We start from the raw sequence: 25,028 nt of genomic DNA on the forward strand, positions 1-25,028 counted from the left end.
CCAGCCACGCAGTGGGTCGGCCCGTCCCAGTCTCAGTCAGGAGCCAGCCAGAAATTTGGGAGAGGGGAGCACAGACCCGGCATATGACCCCCTGATCCTCCTCCAAGCCGGAGACGTCGAGTAAAATCCCGGCTCCTCGTGTAGACCGTTTGGAAAGACGATTGGCAGAGAGAAACCTTTCCGGCAGTGCGAACTGTGCGAGAATGTCTCCCACAAGCAACAAAGCTGCAGTGGACGATCTAGGTACAGCCTGCCCGACTGTGACCAATGTCCCCGCTCGTCCAACATTCTTGACAGCCCCCACCGGGGTCCGCTGCACCTCATATTGAACCCTCAGGTCGGAAAAACACCAGCATTGCTATGCCAGTCACCAAATTGACAACCATTGCCAAAAAGGACATAAATGCACTCTCCTCCAAAGAAGCTGCTCAGAGCCATGGATCTGCCTCACTCACAGCAACAAGAAGATAACCCTAGCACGCAGAAGCGTGGGGCAACTGAGACAGCAAATATTCCCCTGGGGGCAAAACTCACCGTGTAGCTCATGAAAGACAACAATAGCCACTGTAACAAGACCAATTCCATGCATGTACTGCCAACAGCTAACACATAAGAACTGCCTAATCAGACAAGGGCCTACCCGCGACGAAGTCGAAACTATTGCCCTCACGGGCGAATTGACATGCAAGAAATCAGAGTCCTTCTGTGGAATTCTAACGGACTGCTGACCAAATGGGTTGAGCTAGAAGACCGCTTAGTCAAGGACTGTATCAACATTGCCCTCATACAGGAAGCGAAATTGAAGCCGATGAACCAGACGCCCAAAATCCCTGGCTACTCGAACGTGAGATTTGATCGCACGGAACAATCAGGAGGTGGACTCCTCTGCTTGATCAAGAAACATATCCATGTTCATCACTCCAAAACACCACAACCAACAACAAGAGACAGTGGCCAGCACCAACTTCAATGCCTACGTCTCGAAACGGAAATGGCTCACCTTTAGCAATGTCTACATCCCCCCAAGCAGAGGAGCTGAAAAAGAAGTTGTCATAGCAGACCACATCTCCAGTGGCAAAGACTGCTTTATTGCAGGAGACCTCAACGGCCACTCCAACCCCGCCCAGCCGGCAGACAGTCGCGGGACAAGAATCGAAGAATGGATGAACGACGCAAACCTAGCATGCCTGAACACAGGATCCGTGACGAGACACAATCGCTCCAGTGGAAACCCGAGCAGCCCGGACATTTTCCTCACACCAACCAGATGGACGAAAAAATTTAAGTGGCAAACACGGTAGGACATCGCTGTGTCCGACCACCTACCAGTTTTAGTCACTAAACAGTGCAGCACCCAAAAACTCAAGCCACCTGCGTGGTGGCAACAATGGATTTCAAACCAAGATATCAAGTAGTTCGCAACCGAACTGGAAGACAAAGTGGACTCCATACCCCCACAAGGCAACACTTTGAAAAAAACCAAACAGTTCAGCAAATTAGTCATAGAGACTGCCACTGCCACCGTGCCCAGAACCCAGCCTGGGAAAAAAACTTGCTGCTACATCACGCCAGAGATTAGGACTCTGATTAAGAAGAGGAACCGCTTGCGCCTCAACCTCAGCCAAAACAAGCACGAGTGGACAAAAACTGCCGTGATTTCAGCAAAAAGATAGCTGCTACCCGATAAAGCCAATGTGTGAAGTTCATAGAAGAAGTAGAATATGGAAATGACCCCCGGAAACTCGCAAAGGAAAACCGGTTCATGTTCTCAAAGGAATAAAGAGACACAAACCGAACGTCCCGCCGCAGATGGTCCGCCCCATCTGCCGATGACACAAGCGCCCAAGACTTCAACATGCCCGAACTAGAAAAAAACCATCGTCAGCATGCGGAGTCGCAGAGCGGCAGGACGAGACAAAGAAACACCAGCATTCAGGAGAGGCTTCAGCAAAAAACTCGAAGAGCAACTTCCTGGCACTCTACAATGAATCTTGGACCCGCGCAGTAGTCCCGCATGATTGAAGAAATTCATTGATAATTCCCCTGCTCAAGGCCAAAAAGGACCCTGCCTCAATCGAATCGTACAGGCCAATCAGCCTGAATTGATGCCGGGCGAATGTCATGGAACGCATGATAGTCTCCAAGCTTGTGCACCTGATCGAAACGCAAGGACCCTTAAGCAACAACCAATGCGGAGGAACAAAGAGTATATACTGTGAGGATCTCATCATTAGACTCACCAGGCCATCGACGATGCTTTCCAAGCAAGAAAACCTGGAAAATTGGGGTAATGGCCCTCTTCGACTAGAACGAAGCCTTCGACCGCGTGTAGAGACAAAAACTTCTTATCACCCTCATGTACACCAAGTGCATCCGTTCGATCAGAGCATTCGTTACCAACAGGCAATCAACATATCTCTATGGTGCAGCAATCAGTGGGACCAAGAAACTCGCAAAAGGAGTCTCGCAAGGATCCGTGCTTGCGCCCTTACTATTCTTGCTGTTCATCGACCCATTCTCCTCAGAACGTAAGGAAGATCATGCGCTAATCATGTACAATGTTTCCGGGTGATCGGCCAGTCAAGACAAAGGGAAAGCCAACAAAAAATCCGTGATGCAGTGAACAATGTTGTCGGTTGGAGCAGAGAAAACAAGCTCACCCTCAACGCACAGAAATGCGAAGCAGCATGATTCTCCACATGTTCCAAAGACGCGTCATGGAAACCACAGCTCTTAATTGACAAACAGCAAAGGCTCTTCAACGCAATTCTTAAGTTCCTTGGTGTCCGGCTTGACAGGACTTTGTTTTTTAACGCACACGTGGAAGAAGTAACTGCGAAGGTCAAAAGGAGGGGAACATCGCTCCGCCATGTTGCGGCTTCCAAGGCTTGAAGATGGCACAAGAGAACCCCTCGAAGAGAGTACCAGTCTACAGAGTGCAGCGTAATGGTTTATACAGCACATGGTTGACAACCATGGCTAAGATCGACAAACATGGACAAATTGGATAGAGCCCAGAACCAAGCCCTCCGTGCAATCACCAGACAAAACTGGTCTACTCCGCTGGAGGCCCTTCCCCTGGAATCAATATTCCCTAGCTATGGTACTCATAGCAAAAGGCTGATAGCCCCGTCGCAGCAGAAAACTTTCCGCCTCCCAGCCGAACACCCAAGAGTAGAAGCGCACAACTCGTCCGTTAGCAAGAGACTCAAATGCCAAAGCTTGAAGTCCACGACACAAGAACTACTGCTGAACCTCCCAAAAGAGCTCCGGAAAAAAAGCCAGCGGCCTAAAACAGAGCAACCTTAGTGGGATGTCAAAAGATCAGCAAATTGGACAGTGTCGGATACCATTGCAGGCAGCCGAACCAAATTCCCAAAAGAACCTGCACTGGAAACCCTGAATAATCTGGAAGGTGACGTCTACCTGTACACAGACGGCTCAGCGTCAAATGGATAACCAGAATGGTGGATACACAGTTTTTTTTAAATGGGCGACCAAAGCACGCTAGAAGTGACAGCGAAGCTCAGCGAGAGAGGAAACACCATCAACACCTCTTTTGACGAAAAGAAAGCAGAAGTGCTTGCCGCCGTCATATGGCTTCTTTACAATCAAGACCCAGAGACACACGCCATAATCTACGCAGACAGCCAATCTCTCTGCACCGCACTTAAAAAGAGGATTGGAAGCACCTCCACCATCCGCTCCTACCCACACAGTCACAAGCCGAAGGTCACATTTCAATGGTTCCCGGGACACTCAGACGTCTCCGGAAATGAAATCGCTGACTCCGAGTCTCGGACAGTAGCGACCACCACAGAAACAGAGCCAGAACCGACATCACTTCGTGTTGCTTCAATTTGCATCCGCAGAACATTCCGAGAACCCGAGCCGTCCCACCGTTGTGCCATGAGAACCTACAAAGGCTACAAGCTTAAGCCAGAAGCAAAAACCATCAAATGCAAAAAGGATGCCGTCCTCCTCAAGCAACTCCAAGGTAGACACTGCAAACTTTTGAAATCCCATGCCAATCTAATGGACCCCACGGTCGACCCAACGTGCCCCTTGTGTGCCAAAGAGCCGCACACATTCGAACACTGGCTGGATTGCCCGGTCACATCGAAAGACCGCCAAGAAACCTTTGGCACCACGGAACCACAGCTGGAACTGCCGACTGAGGAACCCGATGGGGCAGTGGCGCTCGCTTGTTGAGTTCGGGCGCTTAAACGATGACGCAGACTCGATCTCAAATTGTTAATGCTAACAATTCAACTCATAATTCCAACTCATTTCAATGACCACCTAACATTGAGACCAACGACATCCAAATCTTAATCCGATACCCTAATCTGAGAATTATTGCAATTGAGAACAACAATAGTCAAACAATCATAAATCAATTTGCCCAGTTAACGGGAAGAACTGTCAGTGCTGTGAAATTGACATTGAACAAATCAATTAGAAAGCCACCCGAAAAGCTAAAGAGTGCAAAAATTTTGTAACAGACGGTGAATCGAGGTTTATCTGACGGGAAGAACTGTCACAACTAACTGGAAGAACTGTCACAATTTTGGTATCCGAAATAACTTGGTGAGAACGTTTCGTAAAAATAGATTTCAGAATTCCAGCAGAATAAATGAGAGTTCACCCAAATGATTATAACTCAGTTAACTGCCTCACGCATTACAATGAGTAATATGACTCGAACTCCGATTACTTTTTTGTCGCCTTGATTTCTGATGAACGCATATATAGAGTCCACCCTTTTTTTCAACCGGACGTTCAAATTGGCAACACGAAGAAAAATCTGATTGCTGTTTGAGGAGCGTGTTCTTGGTGGTAAATTATTGCTGGTGAGAACCAAAAATATGAAAACAAATTGTAATAATTGGAACACTCCACAAGCTATTCTGACAGTTGCTGCGGTCAGTTTAAAATCAAAATTAGACACAAATAAATCAAAATCTCATAACAAATTTATCTCCAATAAACCAGAGGGGCCATTGTGATCCCATCAACTTACAAGAAAAAGTAATAGCTGAAATTTAAAAGTTAATTCGAAAAGTACATAAAGAAAAGCTATCAAGATGTTCAGAACAAAACTTTATTTCTCCCATCCTACTGATTGTTGGGCTTGATCACAATGTTAAACTAGCGTTAGATTCGAAGATATTCAATAAATTGAGTCACAAAAACAAATACTAGGGCCATAGTTTTGATACACTCATCAATTCATTTTCACAAAATGTAAAATCATCGGTGTTGCCAAATTCAGTTGACAAGATTTTACATTTTGTGAAAATGAATTGATGAGTGTATCAAAACCAATTTTCAAAAATTTCTCAAAAATTTCATAGGGCTATATGGTGTTCCCGGAACTTACATTAGATTAAACTTGGTGCTTAATTGGCTAAAAAGTTGAAAGTTTCTGTCGGAAAAATAACACAGATATAGTTGAATTCCTGCTAATAACTATAGTGGCATCGGTTAAGTCAAACGATTAAAACAAACGTTAAAGTGTCAACTAAAATGCATATATAAACGAAGAACCAGTAGGATTTCTTCTTTCAGTTTACAATTTGGCTTGTAACCAAAAACACCGCTGAGCATTATCACTACTACTCCTTATCACAGGCAATTGTCTTATCAGTAAATTAGAAATTTTTATTTAGAAGGAGACAACGTTGCCGTGGATAATTTTCTCACAGTTTCTAATGCTATAAAAATAGTGCAGTGAAGTTGACATCAAAAAATCAATAAGGAAGCCAACCGAAAAGCTAAAGAGCGCAAAAATTTTGTAACAGACGGTGAATCGAGGTTCATCCCTGCACCGATTCCACAAACTGAAAGATTTTTATTGTCAAAATAACCCGTAAACGTAATTGTTGAAATCGATCCGAGAAAATTCTCGGGGTAATATATACAGTAATGGAGCCGGGGTCAACAGTGATCAAAATTTGTCATAGAACTTCTTTTTATCAGCGCATGCTTAAAGGGCCTTCTTAGAGGAAATCAACGGAACGCATCTTTTTGGATGGGGCTTGATTTGCTTCTCCCAGTAATAATTTGATATTTAAAAAAAATTTACATTTTCAAAACTCTGTCTTCATTTTTTGTGCTTATTTTACTCTGTCTTTTACTGCAGTTAACGTTAAAAAATGACCTCTGTCCAAAAAAAATAATTTTACTTTCAATTTCGTGAAAGTTTTTCAAAGCACGTCATACCCAAGGATCAAACCCAGGAATTGGAAAGTAGGAACTGGCTTTGTAACCACTCAGCTAAGCAATCATTTTTCCGTAATTATATAAACTGGTTGAATTTAACTGACAAGGTTAAGGCTAACGTATACGAAATTTATACTGTTTAGATATTCATTGACTGCTGAATCACTTTTTCTTTCGACGTGTCGGGGCTAATGTCTGTGTAGAGCAGTTTGTTCAAACTGTCACTACATTACCCCTGCCCCCCCCCCCCCCCTCCAAACAGTTTACTGTCGAGTACATTCCATTACAGTTAACTTCACCGGCAGAAAAAAGTACAGAATTTTTGATGACGTTATTTTATTACCACTCTTCATATAAAGTGATGTATGTGTTCTGATTTTGGGTAAATTTTGAAGTCGCTGAAATAGCTTCACAAAAATGTGAACATTCGTTGAATAACTGCTGAAATCTTAAAATTCATTGATTATGCTATATTTTCAGCAACCAAGAAAATTTTTAAACTCGTTATATTTTAATACTTGACCTCTTTATAAATTAATTTTAATACTTGACCTCTTTATAAATTTTACTCCAATTAGGTCAAATCAACAATTCTTCAATTCAACTTGAAAAATAAAACCCGATGCCATCATTGTTTGTTCAGTTTTAGCGCGGGAGCATTTATGGAAAAGTGGTTTGATGATTCGTCGTGTGTGTTTGGTAGAGCAGACACGTCACAATTTGAAGACACAGACCATCACGCTGTCTTCTTTCAGAACTCCCCAATTGAGTCAGCATAACTAGTCATTCATTCATAACTAACAAACAACCCACATCCAATTATTAACAAACAAAAGATTTTAAATTTTCCATTAGAGTATATGGAAAAGAGTTGCTGAAATGAGCTATCAGCGTTTTCAAGCGTATACCTCCTCCCCCCCCCCCAAAAAAAAACAGTGATTATCAAATTTAGGGTTTCTTCCGTTTGTGCCCCCCCCCCCCCCCCCCCCCCCAAGTTACGGATCACGTGTCATTAAGTAGTAAATCATCAAGTAAAAATATGGCACGTGCATCGTCTGGCATCGCAAATAATATGCACTCACTTAGCTGGGGGGGGGGGGGGGTACACTATTTCTAATGAATGCGGGGAAGGTGACTCCTAACAATTTCCCCTCTGTCATTTTAAACAAAAATTTGGATCTTTTCCGTTTGTGTCCCCGCAGCTTAGAGGGTTCAAATTTCTCAGACCCAGGTGTCATATTTTCACATTTACTAAGTATTTACTAAGTAATGGCACGTGCTCTGTAACTGTAAGTGTGTGTGTGTGTGTGTGTGTGTGTGTGTGTGTGTGTGTGCGTGTGTGTGTGTGTGTGTGTGTGTGTGTGTGTGTGTGTGTGTGTGTGTGTGTGTGCGTGTGTTTGTGTGTGTGTGTGTGTGTGTGTGTGTGTGTGTGTGTGTGTGTGTGTGTGGGAGGGGGGGGGGGGTGCATAACGCATCGGGGGACACAAACGGAAAAACTCCAACCATTTTTTTGTTATCCCCAAAATTCTGACCTTTGATCACATTCGAAAGTTTCTCTGCGCTTGAAATGGTTTAATCTTCTCTTCTGATCAGACAAAAGTGCGCTAAAATTAATCATATCCGGGCTGATAGTGAGCTCAAAATTGTCTCTGACAGGACTATTCTACACCCAAAAACTACTTATGAACACACCCTTGTCCCTTTTATGAACAGATGATCCAGCGCTAAAATCGATCTCTGTTCGGGACCAAACTAATTCTGATCAGATTAAAGAATTAGGATGCACAAAAAGTAATATTAGCACCGCTTGATCTAAAATCTTCAGGCTATCATGCGCTCGAAACAGCCTCTTATCAGACTATTTTTGGGATTGAATTCACTTCTTACAAAACTATAGTAAGCTCGGGACCACTTTTTATTCCACTATCTACCACTATCTATCCGTTATCTACCACTCCACGTTATCTGATCAGACTGACCCACTTCCGTCTAGGAGAATCAGACTGGAATTTTCCTCCTCGGGTTGAGGTTTATACTGAAAATTATGTAGAAAATGCGCTCGCAGCCACTGAATAAAAATATTTTCTGCGGATAAATCTTTCATAATTATCCGCCTAATTAGCTGAATTTTCAACACATTCCTTACGTTAATTCGTCAATTGAGCAGCTAATTTTTACCAACACAGTAAGCGGCTAAATATGTACGTTATTTCATCTAAAAATATGTCTTTAAGTTGCTATAAATTTTATTCTAACACAATTTTCACACTTTCAACTTTTTTTACATCGCGTCTACTCAGTCTTTACACAAGTTGAACTCTATCAGCATATTTGTTATATGTTAGAACATCGATCAAACTATAGTCTTAAACTTAGTGAGAATTAGAAAGGAAGTTTGATTTACCAGATTAGAAAGACAAGCAATATGACTTCGATCAAAGAAATTATATAAATGAATCGTCAAGAAATGGTGCTTAGAGTCAATATTCGGTTCAAATTGGCGAATCTATATAACTATTATTAGAGTTAGATTAATTGATGTAAAATCTTCCCAGCATATATTAAATCATGATGATATCTCCGGAAGTGTGAATGAATTCTTAGAAAAGTGCAAATGCATTCCATTTATGGTTCCCTTTGCGACTGATTTGCAGAAGCAAACCATATTGGGTAACCTTTGCGACCCCCACTATAAATCACGGTGCTAAGATTAGTTTTGTATTTTGACTTTTTCACACTGATAATGGGTATATATACAGCTGATTTTTGAGTCCCTTTTCATCCCCAAATTCAAATCACCATCTTGATCTAATAATCAGATCTCTCCTGTAATTCTCTAAATTCTACTGTAAAATATCATTTTGTTATTCACTCATTTTTGAGAAATTAATTCTTTTACTTAGTTAAAAACGCTTTCTATTCCGCTTGCGAAAGTCCATAACCCAACAGGTTATGGGCCCGGCAATTTTCTAAGTCATAAAATTAATTTCCAAAACAAAACTAATTTGTTGTTGACAGTCATAATCCTTTTCTGCTTAGTACCTTTTCTTTTCACAACTGTTTTGCCTGCTCAAACTCCAATGGATCAACAGACAGTGAAGCTGCTGAACTACACAGGAAAGGCACAGGACTTTCCAATCTGGAGCACAAGATTTGTGGCGATGATGCAGACGAAGGGACTCTACAAATCACTACTGGGGACAGAGGAGCAACCCAATGAACCTGCGCCACTTGCCAAAGGGGCAGCCAATGATGAGAAGAAGAACCACAAGGTGCTGAAGGATTCAAATGAGAAGGAAGTTGCAGACATCACTCTAGACGCAACAACCCCCATGCTGATGAGACATGACTGTGTGGGAGATATGAGGTATGAAAGTTTTGTTATACAGGAAAGCTTCAACCCGGCAACGAACTTAACAGAGTTGAGGAAAAGGCTGCAGAACTTTCATGAGAGCACGGCGCAGAGACACAAGGGACAAAGTGGTTCAGTGGCACTGGCAGTGAAGCGTGACTTCAAGAAGGGACCCATGAAAGGAAACTGCTTTGAATGTGGGATCCCTGGACACTTTGCCAAGGACTGCAGGAAGAAGGAGACAGCACAATGCAGCAAGTGTGGTGGGAAGGGTCACCTAGACAGGGCATGCAAGAGACAAAGAGATGGAGGCAAACATGAGTCAGTGGCAATGGGTCCAACATTGGCTACACCAGACGAGGAATGCTGGGCAGCTCTTACCCAGTGGAAAACAGCATGCATGCTAGTGGACAGTGGTAGTACAGATCAAATTGTGACGAACATCGATGCGTTCCTGGACTTTGTGCCCATTCAATCAGTGGTCAGAAAACCCAACGGAGAGGCTTCCAGAGTGGTGGGTAGAGGCTGTGTGAGGATCAGCATACCCTCAAACAAAGGGGAATTCTAATGCGAACTCAAAAATGTTCTGTGTGTGCCGGACTATTCTTCAAAACTCCTATCAGTCTCAAGATGCACGGAGTGGGGACATAGTTTCACTTTCGAGAGAGGAAACAGCTGCATGAATTTCCAGAAGGGAACTCGGGTAAAACTAACACAAGAAAATAATTTGTTTTACTTACCCTGCAGCGTTCCAGAATTCAAGATGAGTTCCAACAGCATGAAACTTGACAGTGCAAGGAAGTGGCACAGACGATTGGGTCATTTGAATCAAGCGGATGCGGTCAGGAATGCACCAGAGACAGTGGGGGAACTCGATGATGTATGCAATGTGTGTGCATTGGCCAAGATCACAAAGACTCCAGTACCAATAGTGGCAGAGACCCAAGCAGAAGTGAATCTGGAGAGGTTGTTCACAGACGTGATGGGACCTTTCAGAGTAGAGTCGCTGTCAGGGTTCCTGTTCTGCATAGTGTTTGCAGACCAGTACACGAAGTTTGTGTCTGTGGAATTGCTTAAGGCAAAGAGTGAAGCATTGGCCAGCCTGAAGAAATTTTTTCTCAGTGTGGGGACGCTCAAGAAGCTGAGGTAAGACCATGCGAAGGAGTTTCTCTCAGAGCAGTTCGAGAAGTACTGCTTAGATGCAGGCATTCTACAGAAGAAGACCACACCAGAGACGCCACAACAGAATAAGTTAGCTGAGAGTTGCAACACGACACTGCTGAAGATGGCAAGATGTTTGCTCATTGACTCAGTACTGCCCAAAATGATGTGGGAAGCAGCAATTCTTCACGCAGCAAGGACCAGAAACTTGGTTGTGAGACGAGGAGAGGAAAAATGCCCAGCAGAGCTGATGAGATGTATAAAACCTAAGCTTCCAATTAGTAAATTATCTACTTTTGGTTGCACAGTCTTCCTGAGGAAGAGGGACAGAGAAGTCAGCAAACCTGAACCCGAGGCACCGGAAGGAAAGTTTGTGGGTTACACTGAAGGATAAAACGGATACCTCGTGTCCATACCCAACACACGCAAGGTGATGGCAGTTCGAGATGTGATCATCAAGGAGTCTGAAGTGGGCTCAATCTCTGACAACAAAGAAACGGCTGACCTACTAGATGATGGGTCGGAACTGGGAATCTGGCACCCAGATGATGGTCATTAAGACGATGACAACAGAGAACGACAGGACACATCTACGGCAATAAAGGAGGAGTGGCATGACGCAGGGAGCGTGAATACTCAAGAAACAACACTGAGACAAGAGGCGTCGGATGTTGGAGAAACAGCACTAGATGAAGAATCCACTGCAACAAGAGGGAGTCACAGAGACTCAGAGTCACTGGAAGACAGTGACACAGAAGACTTCTCACAGTTAGAGACAGTTCGCTTCAATGAAGATGCACTGGAACACGCGGACAGAGCAGAGCCCAGACGAGGGACACGAGCAAGGAATGTTCCGCAATTTTTTGGAGAAGTCAGGACCCATCTTTCTGTGACTGAGGGCGACTATGTGGAACCCAAAAAGTCTACGAAGCCAAGCAAGGTGACGATTGGACCAGTGGCACCGGGCAATGAAGGACGAGGTCAAGGCACTCCAAGACAACGAGACTTGGAACCTAGTGAGACCACCCACAGACAGGGACGTCATACCAGGGCAAATGGGTCTACAAAGTGAAATTAGGACCCAGTGGTCAAGTGGACAAATACAAAGCGCGCTATTTGGCGAAAGGCTTCAAACAAGTGGAAGGACTGGACTACTTTGAGACTTTTGCGCCTACCTGCAAGCCAGAGACATTCAGGATTCTACTTCAACTATCAGCGAAGCAGGGCCATGTGATGCACCAATTTGATGTCAAGACTGCTTTCCTGCACTCAACAATCGTGGAAGAAGTGTATCTGGAACAGCCACAGGAGTTTGTAAAATGCGGATCAGATGGGGAGAAGTTAGTATGTCGACTAAATAAATCAATTTATGGTTTGAAACAGGCTACTAACAACTGGTACAATGAACTGGCAAACTTCCTACTGAGACAGGGGTTCTCCAGAAGCAGGAACGATCACTGCTTGTTCGCAAGATCAGAGGCAGAGGATCACACCTTCATCTTGGTCTGGGTTGACGACATCATACTAGCATCAAGAAGTATGACAGTGGTCTCTGATGTCAAGAAGGCACTAGAAGCAACCTTTCACGTTGAAGACAGAGGGAGACTACACTGGTTTCTGGGTCTAAGAATCAAACGCGAAGAGGGCAAAGTCACAGTCGACCAAGAACGCTACATTGAAACAATAATTGAGGGGTTTCAAATTGATCAATGCAAACCCTCAAGAACTCCAGCTGATTTGAATTGGAAACTTCAGACAGCACAGAACGGAGACGAAGAAGTGGACCAGAGGATTTACAGAAGCTTGGTTGGATCACTTCTGTATCTGGCCAAACAGACGAGGCCAGACATCGTGTTCACAGTCAACATTCTGTCCAGACACATGAAGGCATCTAAAAATCAACACTGGATGTGCGAAAAACGACTTCTGCGATATCTTCAAGGTTCAAAAAGTTTAAAACTTACTTACACAAAAGAGGCTAGTTATGATTTAGTGGGGGAAAGTGATGCAGACTGGTCTGGAGACGTGAACGACAGAAAATCAACAACGGGCTTTTACTTCAAGCTCAACGGACGTGGAGCAGCACTCAGCTGGGGTGTCAAGAAGCAGGCCACAGTTGCTCTTTCTTCATCAGAAGCAGAATATCAGGGCATGGCAGCAGCAGTTCAGGAAGCACTCTACCTGAAACAAACAACTTCTAGAGGATTTTGGCATCCAACAGAAACGTCCAATAGCAATTGGAGAAGACAACCAAAATTGTATCAGACTCTGCCAAAACCCAGTCATGCACAAAAGGAGCAAGCACATCGAAACAAAGTTTCACTTCATCCGGGACAAGACGGAGGATGGGACTATTGCTATTCATTACGTCCCTACAGACAAAATGGCAGCGGACATCTTCACAAAGTCCTTTCCCGTTTCGAAAGTGGAAACATTCAGAGCAGTTTTGATGGGAACAGACTCTACGCAATCAGCTCAAGTCTGAGTGGGGGTGTTAGAATATCGATCAAACTATAGTCTTAAACTTTGTGAGAATTAGAAAGAAATTTTGACTTACCAGATTAGAAAGACAAGCAATACGACTTCGATCGAAGAAATTATATAAATGAATCGTCAAGAAATGGTGCTTAGAATCAATATTCGGTTCAAATTTGTGAATCTAGATAACTATTATTAGAGTTAGATTAATTGATGTAAAATCTTCCCAGCATGTATTAAACGATGTTGATATCTCCGGAAGTGTGAATGAATTCTTAGAAAAGTGCAAATGCATTCCATTTATGGTTCCCTTTGCGACTGATTTGCAGAAGCAAACCATATTGGGTAACCTTTGCGACCTGCACTATAAATCACGGTGCTAAGATTAAATTTGTATCTTGACTTTTTCACACTGTTAATGGGTATATATACAGCTGATTTTTGAGTCCTTTTTCATCCCCAAATTCAAATCACCATCTTGATCTAATAATCAGATCTCTCCTGTAAATCTCTAAATTCTTCTGTAAAATATCATTTTGTTATTCTCTCATTTTTGAGAAATTAATTCTTTACTTAGTTAAAAACGCTTTTCATTCCGTTTGCGAAGGTCCATAACCCAACATTATATAAATTTTGCCGTCACAGCTGAGTCACTCAGTCTCTAGACAAAGAGCCTTCACCTCTGGCAATGCGCTGAGTGCCCATATATTTGGAGTCACTTTAGCAGTTTTTGTAAGGTAAAGCCGTATTATATATATATATATATATATATATATCTAATGATTTTTCAGCGCTTTTCTTTTTGTAAGAAGTGCGCTGAAAAATCATTAGTTATAAATATATATATTTGATTTTTCAGCGCATTTTTTAGGAAAAATCAATTCTTTACAGTACATTTGTCAAATATTTCCAACACTCTCGAAAGGTTTTCAGCTCCTTTTTCGCGTTTTTCTATAATAATTTCCATAGTTCCCGGACTTCCCTCATAGCAGCAGCTTCCAGCACATGTTTTGCATCTCATCACTTTCCCTGAATAGTTTCATCGCTTTCAGCACTTATTTTCCGCTTTTTCAACATTTTCCTGACAAAATTTCAGCACTTTCAGCTATTATATAACTTATTTTGAACACCTTCCATAGAAAAATTAAACAATACCATCACCTGCTACACGTATGCTACACATCGGCATATAACCAAAAAAAAAACAATAATGTTCCGTAGAAGATTTTAGTATCAATAGTATTCAAATAATATTTATAATAAAAGATAAAATAGTAATTATAATAAAAATAATAATAAAAATAATAATAATAATAATAATAATAATAATAATAATAATAATAATAATAATAATAATAATAATAATAATAATAATAATAATAATAATAATAATAATAATAATAATAATAATAATAATAATAATAATAATAATAATAATAATAATAATAATAATAATAATAATAATAATAATAATAATAATAATAATAATAATAATACAAATAATAATAACAAATATAATAATAATATTAAGATTAATGGTTAGAACAGTATTATTTATAAAATGGATATCAAAAACATTGTGATAACAATGAAACCAGTGAAAGAAATAATAAATTATGTATAAAGAAATAGAACTACCTTTTTTTCCAAAATCAGAAAATATGTAAGGCTTATGCTGTGCCTATGAGGTCTTTTGCAAGCCGTGCAAAAATTTGTGAGAAATGAGTTGAATGGTTTGAATTTTGAGGTGTTGAAATCACAAAAAAAAATGTGCTCAAAATTTGGCAACTTTTGTCAAGAAATATGCTGAAAGTTTGAAAGTTTGTAAGGAACTTGTTGAAAACGTTGAGTTTTCATCTTTTTTGAATTGCGAAAATTTTGTACTATTTGTGCTGAAACTTCGTATTATTGAATTTATTGGAAGGATTGTGTTGAAAAATGTGCGGAACATTTGTAAGAAATTTGCTGAGATTATCTAAGAAATATCCTGAAATGGCCTGTAATCTTGGAACACAAAAAAACATGTGTACTTAAGTGGGTTTGATGAATAGTAGTTTCGGTCAATGCCCTCAAACTGGGTTGCAGTGTATTCTGTAACAGTTTGCCCGCAATGCTATTTAAACGGATACAAAAACACTTATTTCTCTAAATTAGCTTTTTTTATTAAATTTTTTCTTTGGAATATTAGGACAACAGTTCAGTTGGAGGATAATAGTGACGTGAACAAAAATGCAGCAGGACAAAATTCACAAATGAGAGGAGGATGGGGTTTCAAGAATCATGAAGAGAGCGATGGAAAAGCGGTTGCTATGGAAACGGAACAAGGATACAATGGGGGAGCTAATGCAGGATCTTCTTCCGGTACTAAGTTCCAATTCCCTCCAGTTTTGACACACACATTCACTCGCTCACTCACACGCACACACACACACACGCACACACACACACAAACAAACACACACACACACACACACACACACACATATATATATATATATATATATATATATATATATATATATATGAAAATTTTTACAAATAAATTTTTAAATTTTTATATGAATTCATTCATCGCGAGAAGCAGAAAAATTTTACCAAGAGATTCCAATCTTTCTGTAAGTGCAACATCTACAAGAGCACAAACTTATAAACATTGAACTTATCTTCACATCGAACATTCTTGTAAAGTTATACGCAACTCAATCCTACAATCCTAGTTCAAATTGAGCACTGTTTTCTCATAATTTCAAATCTGGATTAGGATTCATTCGCATCAAACGTAAAATTCGCTAGTCACTCTGGCCTATTTTTATCCTGTTTTAATTGCACGTGCTTTCGAACAGATTCCGACGTCAGCTGGAACAACTCTAGCCCCGGAAGTCCTGTAGATTGTGGGGAAGTGTCGCCAGGGGGGTACAGTTCAGGTGTGGATTTGGGCACTGTCTCCTCCTGCTCCTCCCCCGGTGGGAGTGCGGGAAGTGGAGATACAACAGGGGCAGGTAGAAGGATCAATCTCATGCTCAGATTCAACCTCCCGATGGCATTCTGGGATGACTCAGGTTTGTTAACACCAAAAAGAAACTGCACATACAAAACCGGGTCGAATTTGATCCACCCCACCCCCCCCCCGTAATGAGGGAAATTGGGATTTCTCACACTTCTGTGATGCATGTTCAGGGTGTGATCAAGTTAAGTAGGTTTGATCTGGAACCCATCACGACTTGAGCATAAGGGTCTTGGGTCTCCGACAGACAATGGGAGACATTAGATCTTGTCTTTATATTTTGATACTGCCAGATTCCTGAATGATAATCTGTGCGGGGGGGGGGGAGGGAATTGATGCTTAATTTCAACAGCAACTCTTTCAACCAATTTGTGCTCTGAATTTCCAGGTGAAAACCTAAGCATGGAGAATAACACTAGCAGTAGTCCGGTATCGTCCAAGGAATCCCTCTCGAGGTCTGTCTCGGAACCCAACATCGTTCATTCGTCCTCGGGAAACGACTCGGGAAACGACGGCTCAGTCGAGTCTTTCGAGCGATCATTCTTGAGGAAGAAGTCGCTTGCTAGTAAGATTCAAGCAAGACTCAGTCAAGCTGAGGCTAGACCTGCTCTCATTTCAAGTAAGAAATTACTGAATTTTTATCAAATTGTTTTGTTCGAATCCTTCTGTTCATTTTGTAACAACTGCTCTACCACTTATGACGTTTTTAGTGGTTTCAAATCTGTCCGCATATAATGTTTTTGCAGTTAGTTTATCCGAACTGTCTTATCAGCTATATTGTAGATTACCGTTGCGTAACCAATTTCTTTTATTACTAATTTCTTTTCTTGGTATTTTCAATATCAAACTGGACTGGATTTACAACAGGTCACACAATACGGGATCTCTTTACGTATACATGTTCAATCCAATATGGAAACAAATCGGTGGCGCAGATATATGTCTAAGCCAAATACCTATTGTCATGTAAAAACATTTAAACTTAAAATTAGGCTACTAGCTCTCTGTGCTGACAAGTCGAATTCCCAGAAGCTGAGGATGTCAACAGTTAAAATGCAGCTCAGATAATTTGTGGACATAGGACATAGTAACAGCCAATTTACTGCTCAGAATAATTTTTACTTAGTAACATTTTACTGCTCAAGAAGTGTGCTTCAATACCCACTGTTTGTAAGTTTAATAATTTAATGAGACAAATTAACGTAACGAGCTTCCATTGATTTTTTGGTGATTTTTCCAGCTCTTTTTTTCTCTGATTCTGCCGTTGTGAATCTCAACTCCAAGCCATTGATTGGTTGCAGATGACAACAGAGAAAAGCAATTTTTCATGTAAAAATGACATCATGAGTTGTCGTTACCAACGTCGAACTTCCACTAAATGTTCCAAACCCACGTAAAGAATTTGGTGTAAAACTGAGGTAACAATTTAAATATAACGTACACAAACGTACTTGCCTGGCGACATACGTTAACTTAATTTAGAACTGGATTTGTTAGCTTAATAGCAATGAAAACTTTAGTTAAGCGACCTTCACACGATTAATGATGAGTTCATACTGAGATTTTTATCTTGTTTCTATCTTCAGTCAACCAAACAAGTTAACCTTCCTAGAGGTTTTCATTTGCTGTAGATCACCACTTTGGCCAATCATTTAATTCAGCGTTGGCAAAGATTTTGCGCTTGCGCTTGCATTTAACGTCTGTTCAATATTACCCATTGCAGTTGAAGCAACATACCCGGGGCACTGAACTGTCCGGAAAAAATGCATACATTGCTTTTTTGCAACTACTGGCCAACCGCTGATTTATTCCTAAAAATGAGGTGGTGAGAGTAGGTTTAACTTCAATCTGATTCCTGGTTGATTTAAACGTTCTGTTGCAACGTACACTGCATGCACATTCTCGCTCAGCTCTGGATAACTTTGTCTGGTTGTTACCTGATTGCTGTTTTCAGCTCGCCTCTTTGTGCAACAAAGCGCATTATTGCGTTGCGATCACTAATTGTATCCAACTTAGGCACCACCTCCACATATACCACCCTCACAGTTAGATAAGTAAACAGACAACACCATCACTTTTCGTTGATTCTTCCAAAAATCACAAAATGGGGACCAAATTACTCAACTCTAGCTTTTGTAACGTTTGTTAATGCACTTAACAGCTGCTCGGTCAAATCTGCTATTACTGGCAGTATCGTTTGTGCTCTGCACTTTCTACAGCTAACACACTTGTTCTTGATTAATCGTAAGGCGTTTCATTTGCTCATGATCTACATCCTTTGTCAAACATTGTTCATTACATGCCCACTGCCTTCATGTTGATTTTTTCTGTGCTGATTTTGCAAGAAAAAATCACCTGAGTGATGTTTCCAAGGCCACAATCCCACTGAATTAAACTTTCTTTTCTTCACCCTGTATCAAAAATATCGTGCGGTTATGATTTCTTCATCTGAGACAAAGACTGGTTTCAGCTTCTCTGACAATTCAATTTCTGGTCGCTTCAACCAGGGAAGCCCAGTGATCCACACGCTTATGCTGAGTTCCTCATATTTATTTGCTTTCGTGCCAATGTCTGCTGGGTTGTTGACATCGCTCACATGTTTCCAATGTGAAACATCAGTTGTATCCAGTATCTCAGCCACTTTAGTGGCGAAAAAAAATTGCTGCTTTAGATGGGAGCTATGTGTTCACTGCAGTGCTGTAGTTAAGTCTGACCAAAAACTTTGACTATTAATTTCCACCCCATGTTCCTTGACGACTTGATCTTTCGATTAGACAGTCATTACTACCGCTTGCAATTCTCAGCGTTGTATTGATAGATGTTTCACCGGTGCCACTCTGCATTCTCCAATAAAAAACGCTAAGTCAACTGAGTATTCTTTTAGCTTAGAGCTGACGAGTCCGGAGCTTGTATCTTCGGATTCGTCAGCGAACACAAGCAATTTAGTTTTAAACGCTGATGCATTGAATAATTTTCTATTGATGCTTGCTTCAGCAACAATTGCAAGTTGGTCTTTCTCCTTCAAGGATTGTGCTTCAGCGGGCTCCAATTCATTGTCTCGAGGTTGTCCATTCTTAGTACACAAGCCCCTTAGAAGTCTTTTTCTGTGAACAGATCAAATAATCTAATGGGTTCAAATTATGAAGATACAAGCAACCAAACATTTCTCTAAAAAATAGGTGCTTAATAATAGGTGCTAATTTTATTGGTACCTCTGCACACCGGGACAGAATCATCAGTAACAGTCCATTGTAGTACAGTCGCTAACGATCCCTCCGTATTAGGTTCTAATTAGACTTTTTTCGTGCATCTGATTGATTGTGAGGCTTCTCGTATTGCTTCAGAAACTTCATCGTTTGGTGCTTATCCACTTTTTAGTTCAAACCCTTGTTTCGAGAGAATTGGTGGTAAGTTCTGAACACTTCAATTGCCTTTTCTGAATTTTCTACGGGTTTGATGAAACCGTCCAATTAGAAGTTGTTTTGTATTGCATTTGCTGCGGTTAGCTATATGTCGTTGTGATCGATTCCAGCTTGCTTCGGAGCTCACTTTGCCCAAGTTTAGAACTTTTCGCTCCAATTTCATGACGTTGGTAGTCGTATAATTGATTTAATTGTTTATTTTTGAACGCAATAGAAACTTCAAGGAACTTCTGCCCCGTTTGGGTACTCGAACTTGTTCAAACTTCGATTTGATAGCGGCTGTCACGGCTCCCGATTCTTCACAAAACCTGAAAATCATTAAAAATCAACCAATGTACTAGATCGGATCCTGCTAGTAACTTGTTGTTTGCTCAAATTTCTTTGAATTTAAATGCAGCATTGCAAACATGTTCTGTCTTTCAGTTTTTCTGGGTTTTGCACTGAATGGTGTTGCAAATACCACTCTTTCTTGAAAGTGGCTTTGACCTCGGATTCACTCATTATGCTTACGAATTTGTTTTTTAAAATTTGCATCTATGGATTGCTTAAGTTTTGGTCCCTCTAAGAATTTTTCTTCGAAAGAGTAAAGCTGAATCAAAATTCAACTGTTACTATTCGGCAGGTTTGACTCTGTTTCACTCAATAGCGTTCCCATTTTAAGTTTCTCAACACAAAATGACGTCGCAGCTCATAAACATCTTGAACAGGAATGACGGCAACTTCCATCACACTAAAGTTTTTGTTTGACAGAACACTCTTTAAAGCTTTCGGTTTGACAACAATTTAATGCCTGCTTCGGCTTGTTGTAGTCGCAGTTTGTGTTTTCCAACATGGTTAGCCGGTGTGCAAACTCTTTGATTGAATGCGCCTTTGAATGCAGTCCCTTTATTTTGAGAAGATCATTTTCTCCCTTCAGCTCCTTCGTTCCGTGTTTGCAAGCTTTGTAGAGCAAAACACAGGTGCCGTGGGCTCGTGAGTTCTTTTGCAAACTTTGATCGACAAAATTTTGAGTGCACAATAATCTGCATTATATCCTGATTTAGGTCTGATCAGATCCTGTCATTTTTTGAATTTTTTTCTAATGAGTAGGGAACGAATCAGAAAAAGATATCTGTCTCGACCAGAATCACTTGGAGTCCTTTTTTATCAGAAGGCTCGGGACGAATGAGTCCAATCGCTAACAAGTCATTGGTCACTTTATAAATAGAAATAGCAACTACAGATTCAGACGTTTCCACTATATATATATATATATATATATATATATATATATGTGTGTGTGTGTGTGTGTATACAAATATACAAATATATATATATATATATATATATATATATATATATATGTATATATATATATATATATATATATATATATATATATATGTCAAACTTCATCTAAGGTGTTGGCGGACTTATGCAATGGCATGCATAGTTTTCATTATAAAAATTTCTGTAAAACTTTCCTAGTCGAGACCTGGAACTTATGAAAAGACCTATTAACTCCAGGTAGGGGGTAAACATTGAATTAAATTACACGGTCGAGGATCCTAGTTAAATTCAAGGCTAATTCTTTCCATAAGTCCAGCCAAATTCTTTTCATATGCAAACATGAGGCAAACTAAAAAGTTCCGACAACACCTGAGATCGACCTCCTGACCTTCTCCAATCTTACCCAAAGCTTAACTAATTGCGCTACATGTCCTTACATTTGAAGCAAATTGAAAACATGTCACTATAACGGTCGCGAGCGTAATTGCAGGACATGTTTTATTATCCAGCCAAATTCCAGAACACCTTTATTGTCCAGCCAAATTTCAAAACACCTTTTTTGTCCAGCCAAATTCCAGGACGTATGTTTTAGTCCCAGCCAAAGTCCAGGACATCACATTATGTCCAGATAAATTCTTTTCATACCCAATATCTGTCGAGGACAGTCTTTTCATACCCAATATCTGTCGAGGACAGTCTTTTCATACCCTAAATCTGTCGAGGACGGTCTTTAATGTTTCCAAGTCTCGACTATGGTTTATTTCCCAACATCTCTTTTGATTTTTGAAATAACTTCACTTAATTATCTTCTGGAGACACCAGTTTTAATGAAATGCATATATCATAACGATAATTAAGGTCTCCGACGCGTTTAAATATAATTTCTGATCACTTGAAAGTCCGGTCAGAGGTCATTCGCTCTGAAAAGTCTGATCATAGTCTGTTTATATTTCAATCTAGCTTTCATTCATTGAAATGACTATACTTTAAATTTTAGAAACGATATTTTGCGTGTCAAATATTTAGACTTGAGACAATTTTGTTCAACAAAATCGTTTAAACTCGAAAAACAGTCGAGTTGAGCAGTTGATATTACCGAATATAAGCTACACAAAAAAGCAATGAAGTATGAGGAAAATTTTGAACCCATTTGAGAAAAGATTAATATATCTTGGGCAAAATTCAGTAATCTGTTAGAACGGCATCTATTACAGCAAGTGAGATTTAACCCAGTAGAAGGCAACACGGGAGTGTTTAGACATTATTTTTTACATATTTTAGCTAGTCGAACCTTCAAGTTTTGACTTTAAATATCAAAAACTAGCATGTGTAGATTTATGTGTGTGTTGACTAGTAATTTGGCTATTAAAAATAATATTGACCAGACATTTGCTTTTGATTGGACCTCCGAAAGAGCAGTGGCCAAATAATTAAGTACCCTTACAATTGTGACAAAATGTAATTTCGGTGATGCTTTACCCCCATCCCCCCCCCCCCCACCCACCCTAATCAATAGACCAAAAAATACCCGATGGAGCCACGAGTGTGGGAAACCTCAGCCCAGGTGTTATTATGGCTAGACAATATGATTAAGCCGGACAAAATAAAAAAAAATGGAAAAAACATTTTGCCATTGATTAACGTAAGTCGAAAAAGAAATAATGACTTTGCGGGTGTCTTTTGTAATACTTCGCTCTTTTTTCAGGATTTGTGTTCGCCGACGAGGATATAGAAAAGGTGAAAAAACGAGTTCGAGTGGTGAAGTCGTTGAATTTTTATGAACATGTTAGACCGGCTATCGATGGCTCCCCAGACCAGAACCGTAGAATGTACATGGATATATCGATGGACGAAAGCGGCCAATATTAGTCACCATCTGTTCCGTTGTTTAAAATATTTTAAAAATTTAGTTGGTTTTTTTTTATCAAAGTTAGCCATATCGAAATCTCAAATTGTTTTCATTCCCCGTGAATGAATACAACGAACTAAAATTACAATATAAAAGAAGTCATTGGATAAGGATATGATATCAATCTCGTGCTGATTGGTGTGAGCGATATCTTGATTAACGGTAGTATAATACACTATGGTACCGAAAAGTTTGTACACCTGAAGATTTCTATAAAAGAGAAATTAAATAAGAATTTCAGTTCAAATTAGATCTCTAGTCGTTAGCCTTCAGATTATTTGATGTCGAGTTGGATCCATTCTGTTTTGCCCCCCCCCCCCCCCCCCAGCTTAGTGAGCATAAATCTTTTATGATCTCCAGGCGAACGTGCCATTTTCTTACATAGTAACGTGGTATATAACAACATGTAATTTGTATCTGGGGGTCATAAAAAACACTGGGGGGGGGGGGCAAACAGAAGAGATCCGTCGAGTTAACGGTTTGTATGGTTTTCATACTCATCCCACAACATTTGCATCACTTCCGTTCCAAGTTCGCCAGCACTTCAAAGTCGCCGCCCTAAATTTTCATTTGATATCACATCTGGACCACTTAATGACAGCACCTCTCGCTCATTTTTGGAGGAAATCGCTGACAATCTTTGATTTATAGACGGCGTCAAAATGAATTTTTTTAAAATTAATTTTGCGATAAATTTCTAAACAAATTTTCAATTAACCCGGTGGCGTTTTGCTTCTTAAGGAGATCTAACAAAAAAAATTTGCTCCATTCGGTCTATTCTGCAACTCTGAATTTCGATGTGACTTCTGCGGAGTCACGTAACCATGCTCAAAATGCGAAACGCGCGTTTTAAAATGACGAGAGTCAACGGAAGCCAACTTCAGGCTAAATAGGAACTTCTGGCTTTTTAACTTCTGGCATTGCAGAATTTCATCATTTTACATTTTGTACGTGAGAGTTTTAAGTTGAGTTCTTTGTGTATTTTTGTTCATGAAAATCTGACATTGCGCAGCGTAATAACAACGACAATAAAATTTTATGTAAAAGCGGAGAAAACAAGATTGAAGTCATTCAAAAATAATCAGAATTTCTCGACTTGTTGGCGCATTTGCCCAAGTCAAGCTTACTGAGCACTAACAACGCTTAGATCCTAGTTATGCGGCTAATAAAAAGCGCAAATATAGCTGAAATTTTAGCTCCAAGTGGAGGAATTTCTCTTGCAAGAAGTCTGTGCAAGCCTCTGTTCATGTTTCCATACTTGCTGTCGAAATTAATCAGACTTTCATGCAAACAATAAACAAACGCTTGACAAAAATTTGTTGAACAAATTTCTTTGCAAAATCCTTAGCCGCCTTAAATGAAGCTTCTTGGAATTTTTATGGCAAGCCCAGTTCCCAATGAACAAAAATTTCGGAAACTGACGCAACTTTGAAATCGTGGGCTAATCCAAGTATGAGAATTTAAAAGAATTCAAAGCAAAATAGAACTAGTTGGTTGTTTGTAATTACGCAGTCTTGTGTCGCAAAGAACTAGCGTAATCAAGCAGCAGAATTTGGGTCTGAATACTTTAGAAAGTAGTTCTGGTAACCTTCGTGAATTAAACTTCAACTTCGGGCGCAAAAAACCTTGTTTCTGAACTATTATTGCTTTAGGCGTTCCAGAACTATATTCCACCTTATTCTTAGAGAGCATAAATCATCCTTACGTAACTTTTTGGTACCATAGTGTTCTTTTATTAATTGTTTAAACAGTAATGATAAACGTTTTAAGGACAAAATCAAATTCCCATTTTAACTCACATCAATTAGCGCCTCATATTGTTATCTAAGCTACTGCGCGTGAGAAAATATGTATTTTCACCCCAGTTCTCTCAAGATAAGAGTCAGAATTTTGGATCTCCGATAGTTGATAACCGTTATTTGCAATAATTTTTTCAACTAATTAAAACTTTGTTCGAGGTGGGAAAGGAAGCAAAAATATTTTTGTTATTTTGCTGTGCTATTTGTTTAATATTGGAGCCATAGATTAGATGTAAGCAAAGTAATAGACTGCTTGTAGTTTTCTTGGTTCTTTGTTCTATTTTTCATTTATGCCTACAGCTGTACCATTATAATTATGATCAGATTTACCTCTAAATGTGCCCAATATTGATTTAAAATGCCAAATTTAATAAACCAAAACAGTTTGCTGCCAATTTGTCTTATTTGC

General features: G+C 40.1%; 1 protein-coding gene across 1 annotated transcript; it reads left to right on the forward strand.

Moving 5' to 3' along the window:
- Positions 1 to 6,930: 6,930 nt before the first annotated feature.
- LOC142342047 (uncharacterized) lies at positions 6,931 to 22,780 on the forward strand. Its single transcript, XM_075393224.1, has 5 exons — positions 6,931 to 6,994; positions 15,405 to 15,577; positions 16,060 to 16,275; positions 16,609 to 16,839; positions 22,617 to 22,780. Exons 2-5 carry the CDS (start codon positions 15,469 to 15,471, stop codon positions 22,778 to 22,780), a joined length of 720 nt encoding a protein of 239 aa, XP_075249339.1. The 5' UTR covers positions 6,931 to 6,994; positions 15,405 to 15,468.
- Positions 22,781 to 25,028: the final 2,248 nt, after the last annotated feature.

Source organism: Convolutriloba macropyga, chromosome 7 (assembly GCF_964194025.1).
Source record: "Convolutriloba macropyga chromosome 7, txConMacr16.3, whole genome shotgun sequence".
NCBI lineage: Eukaryota > Metazoa > Xenacoelomorpha > Acoela > Convolutidae > Convolutriloba > Convolutriloba macropyga.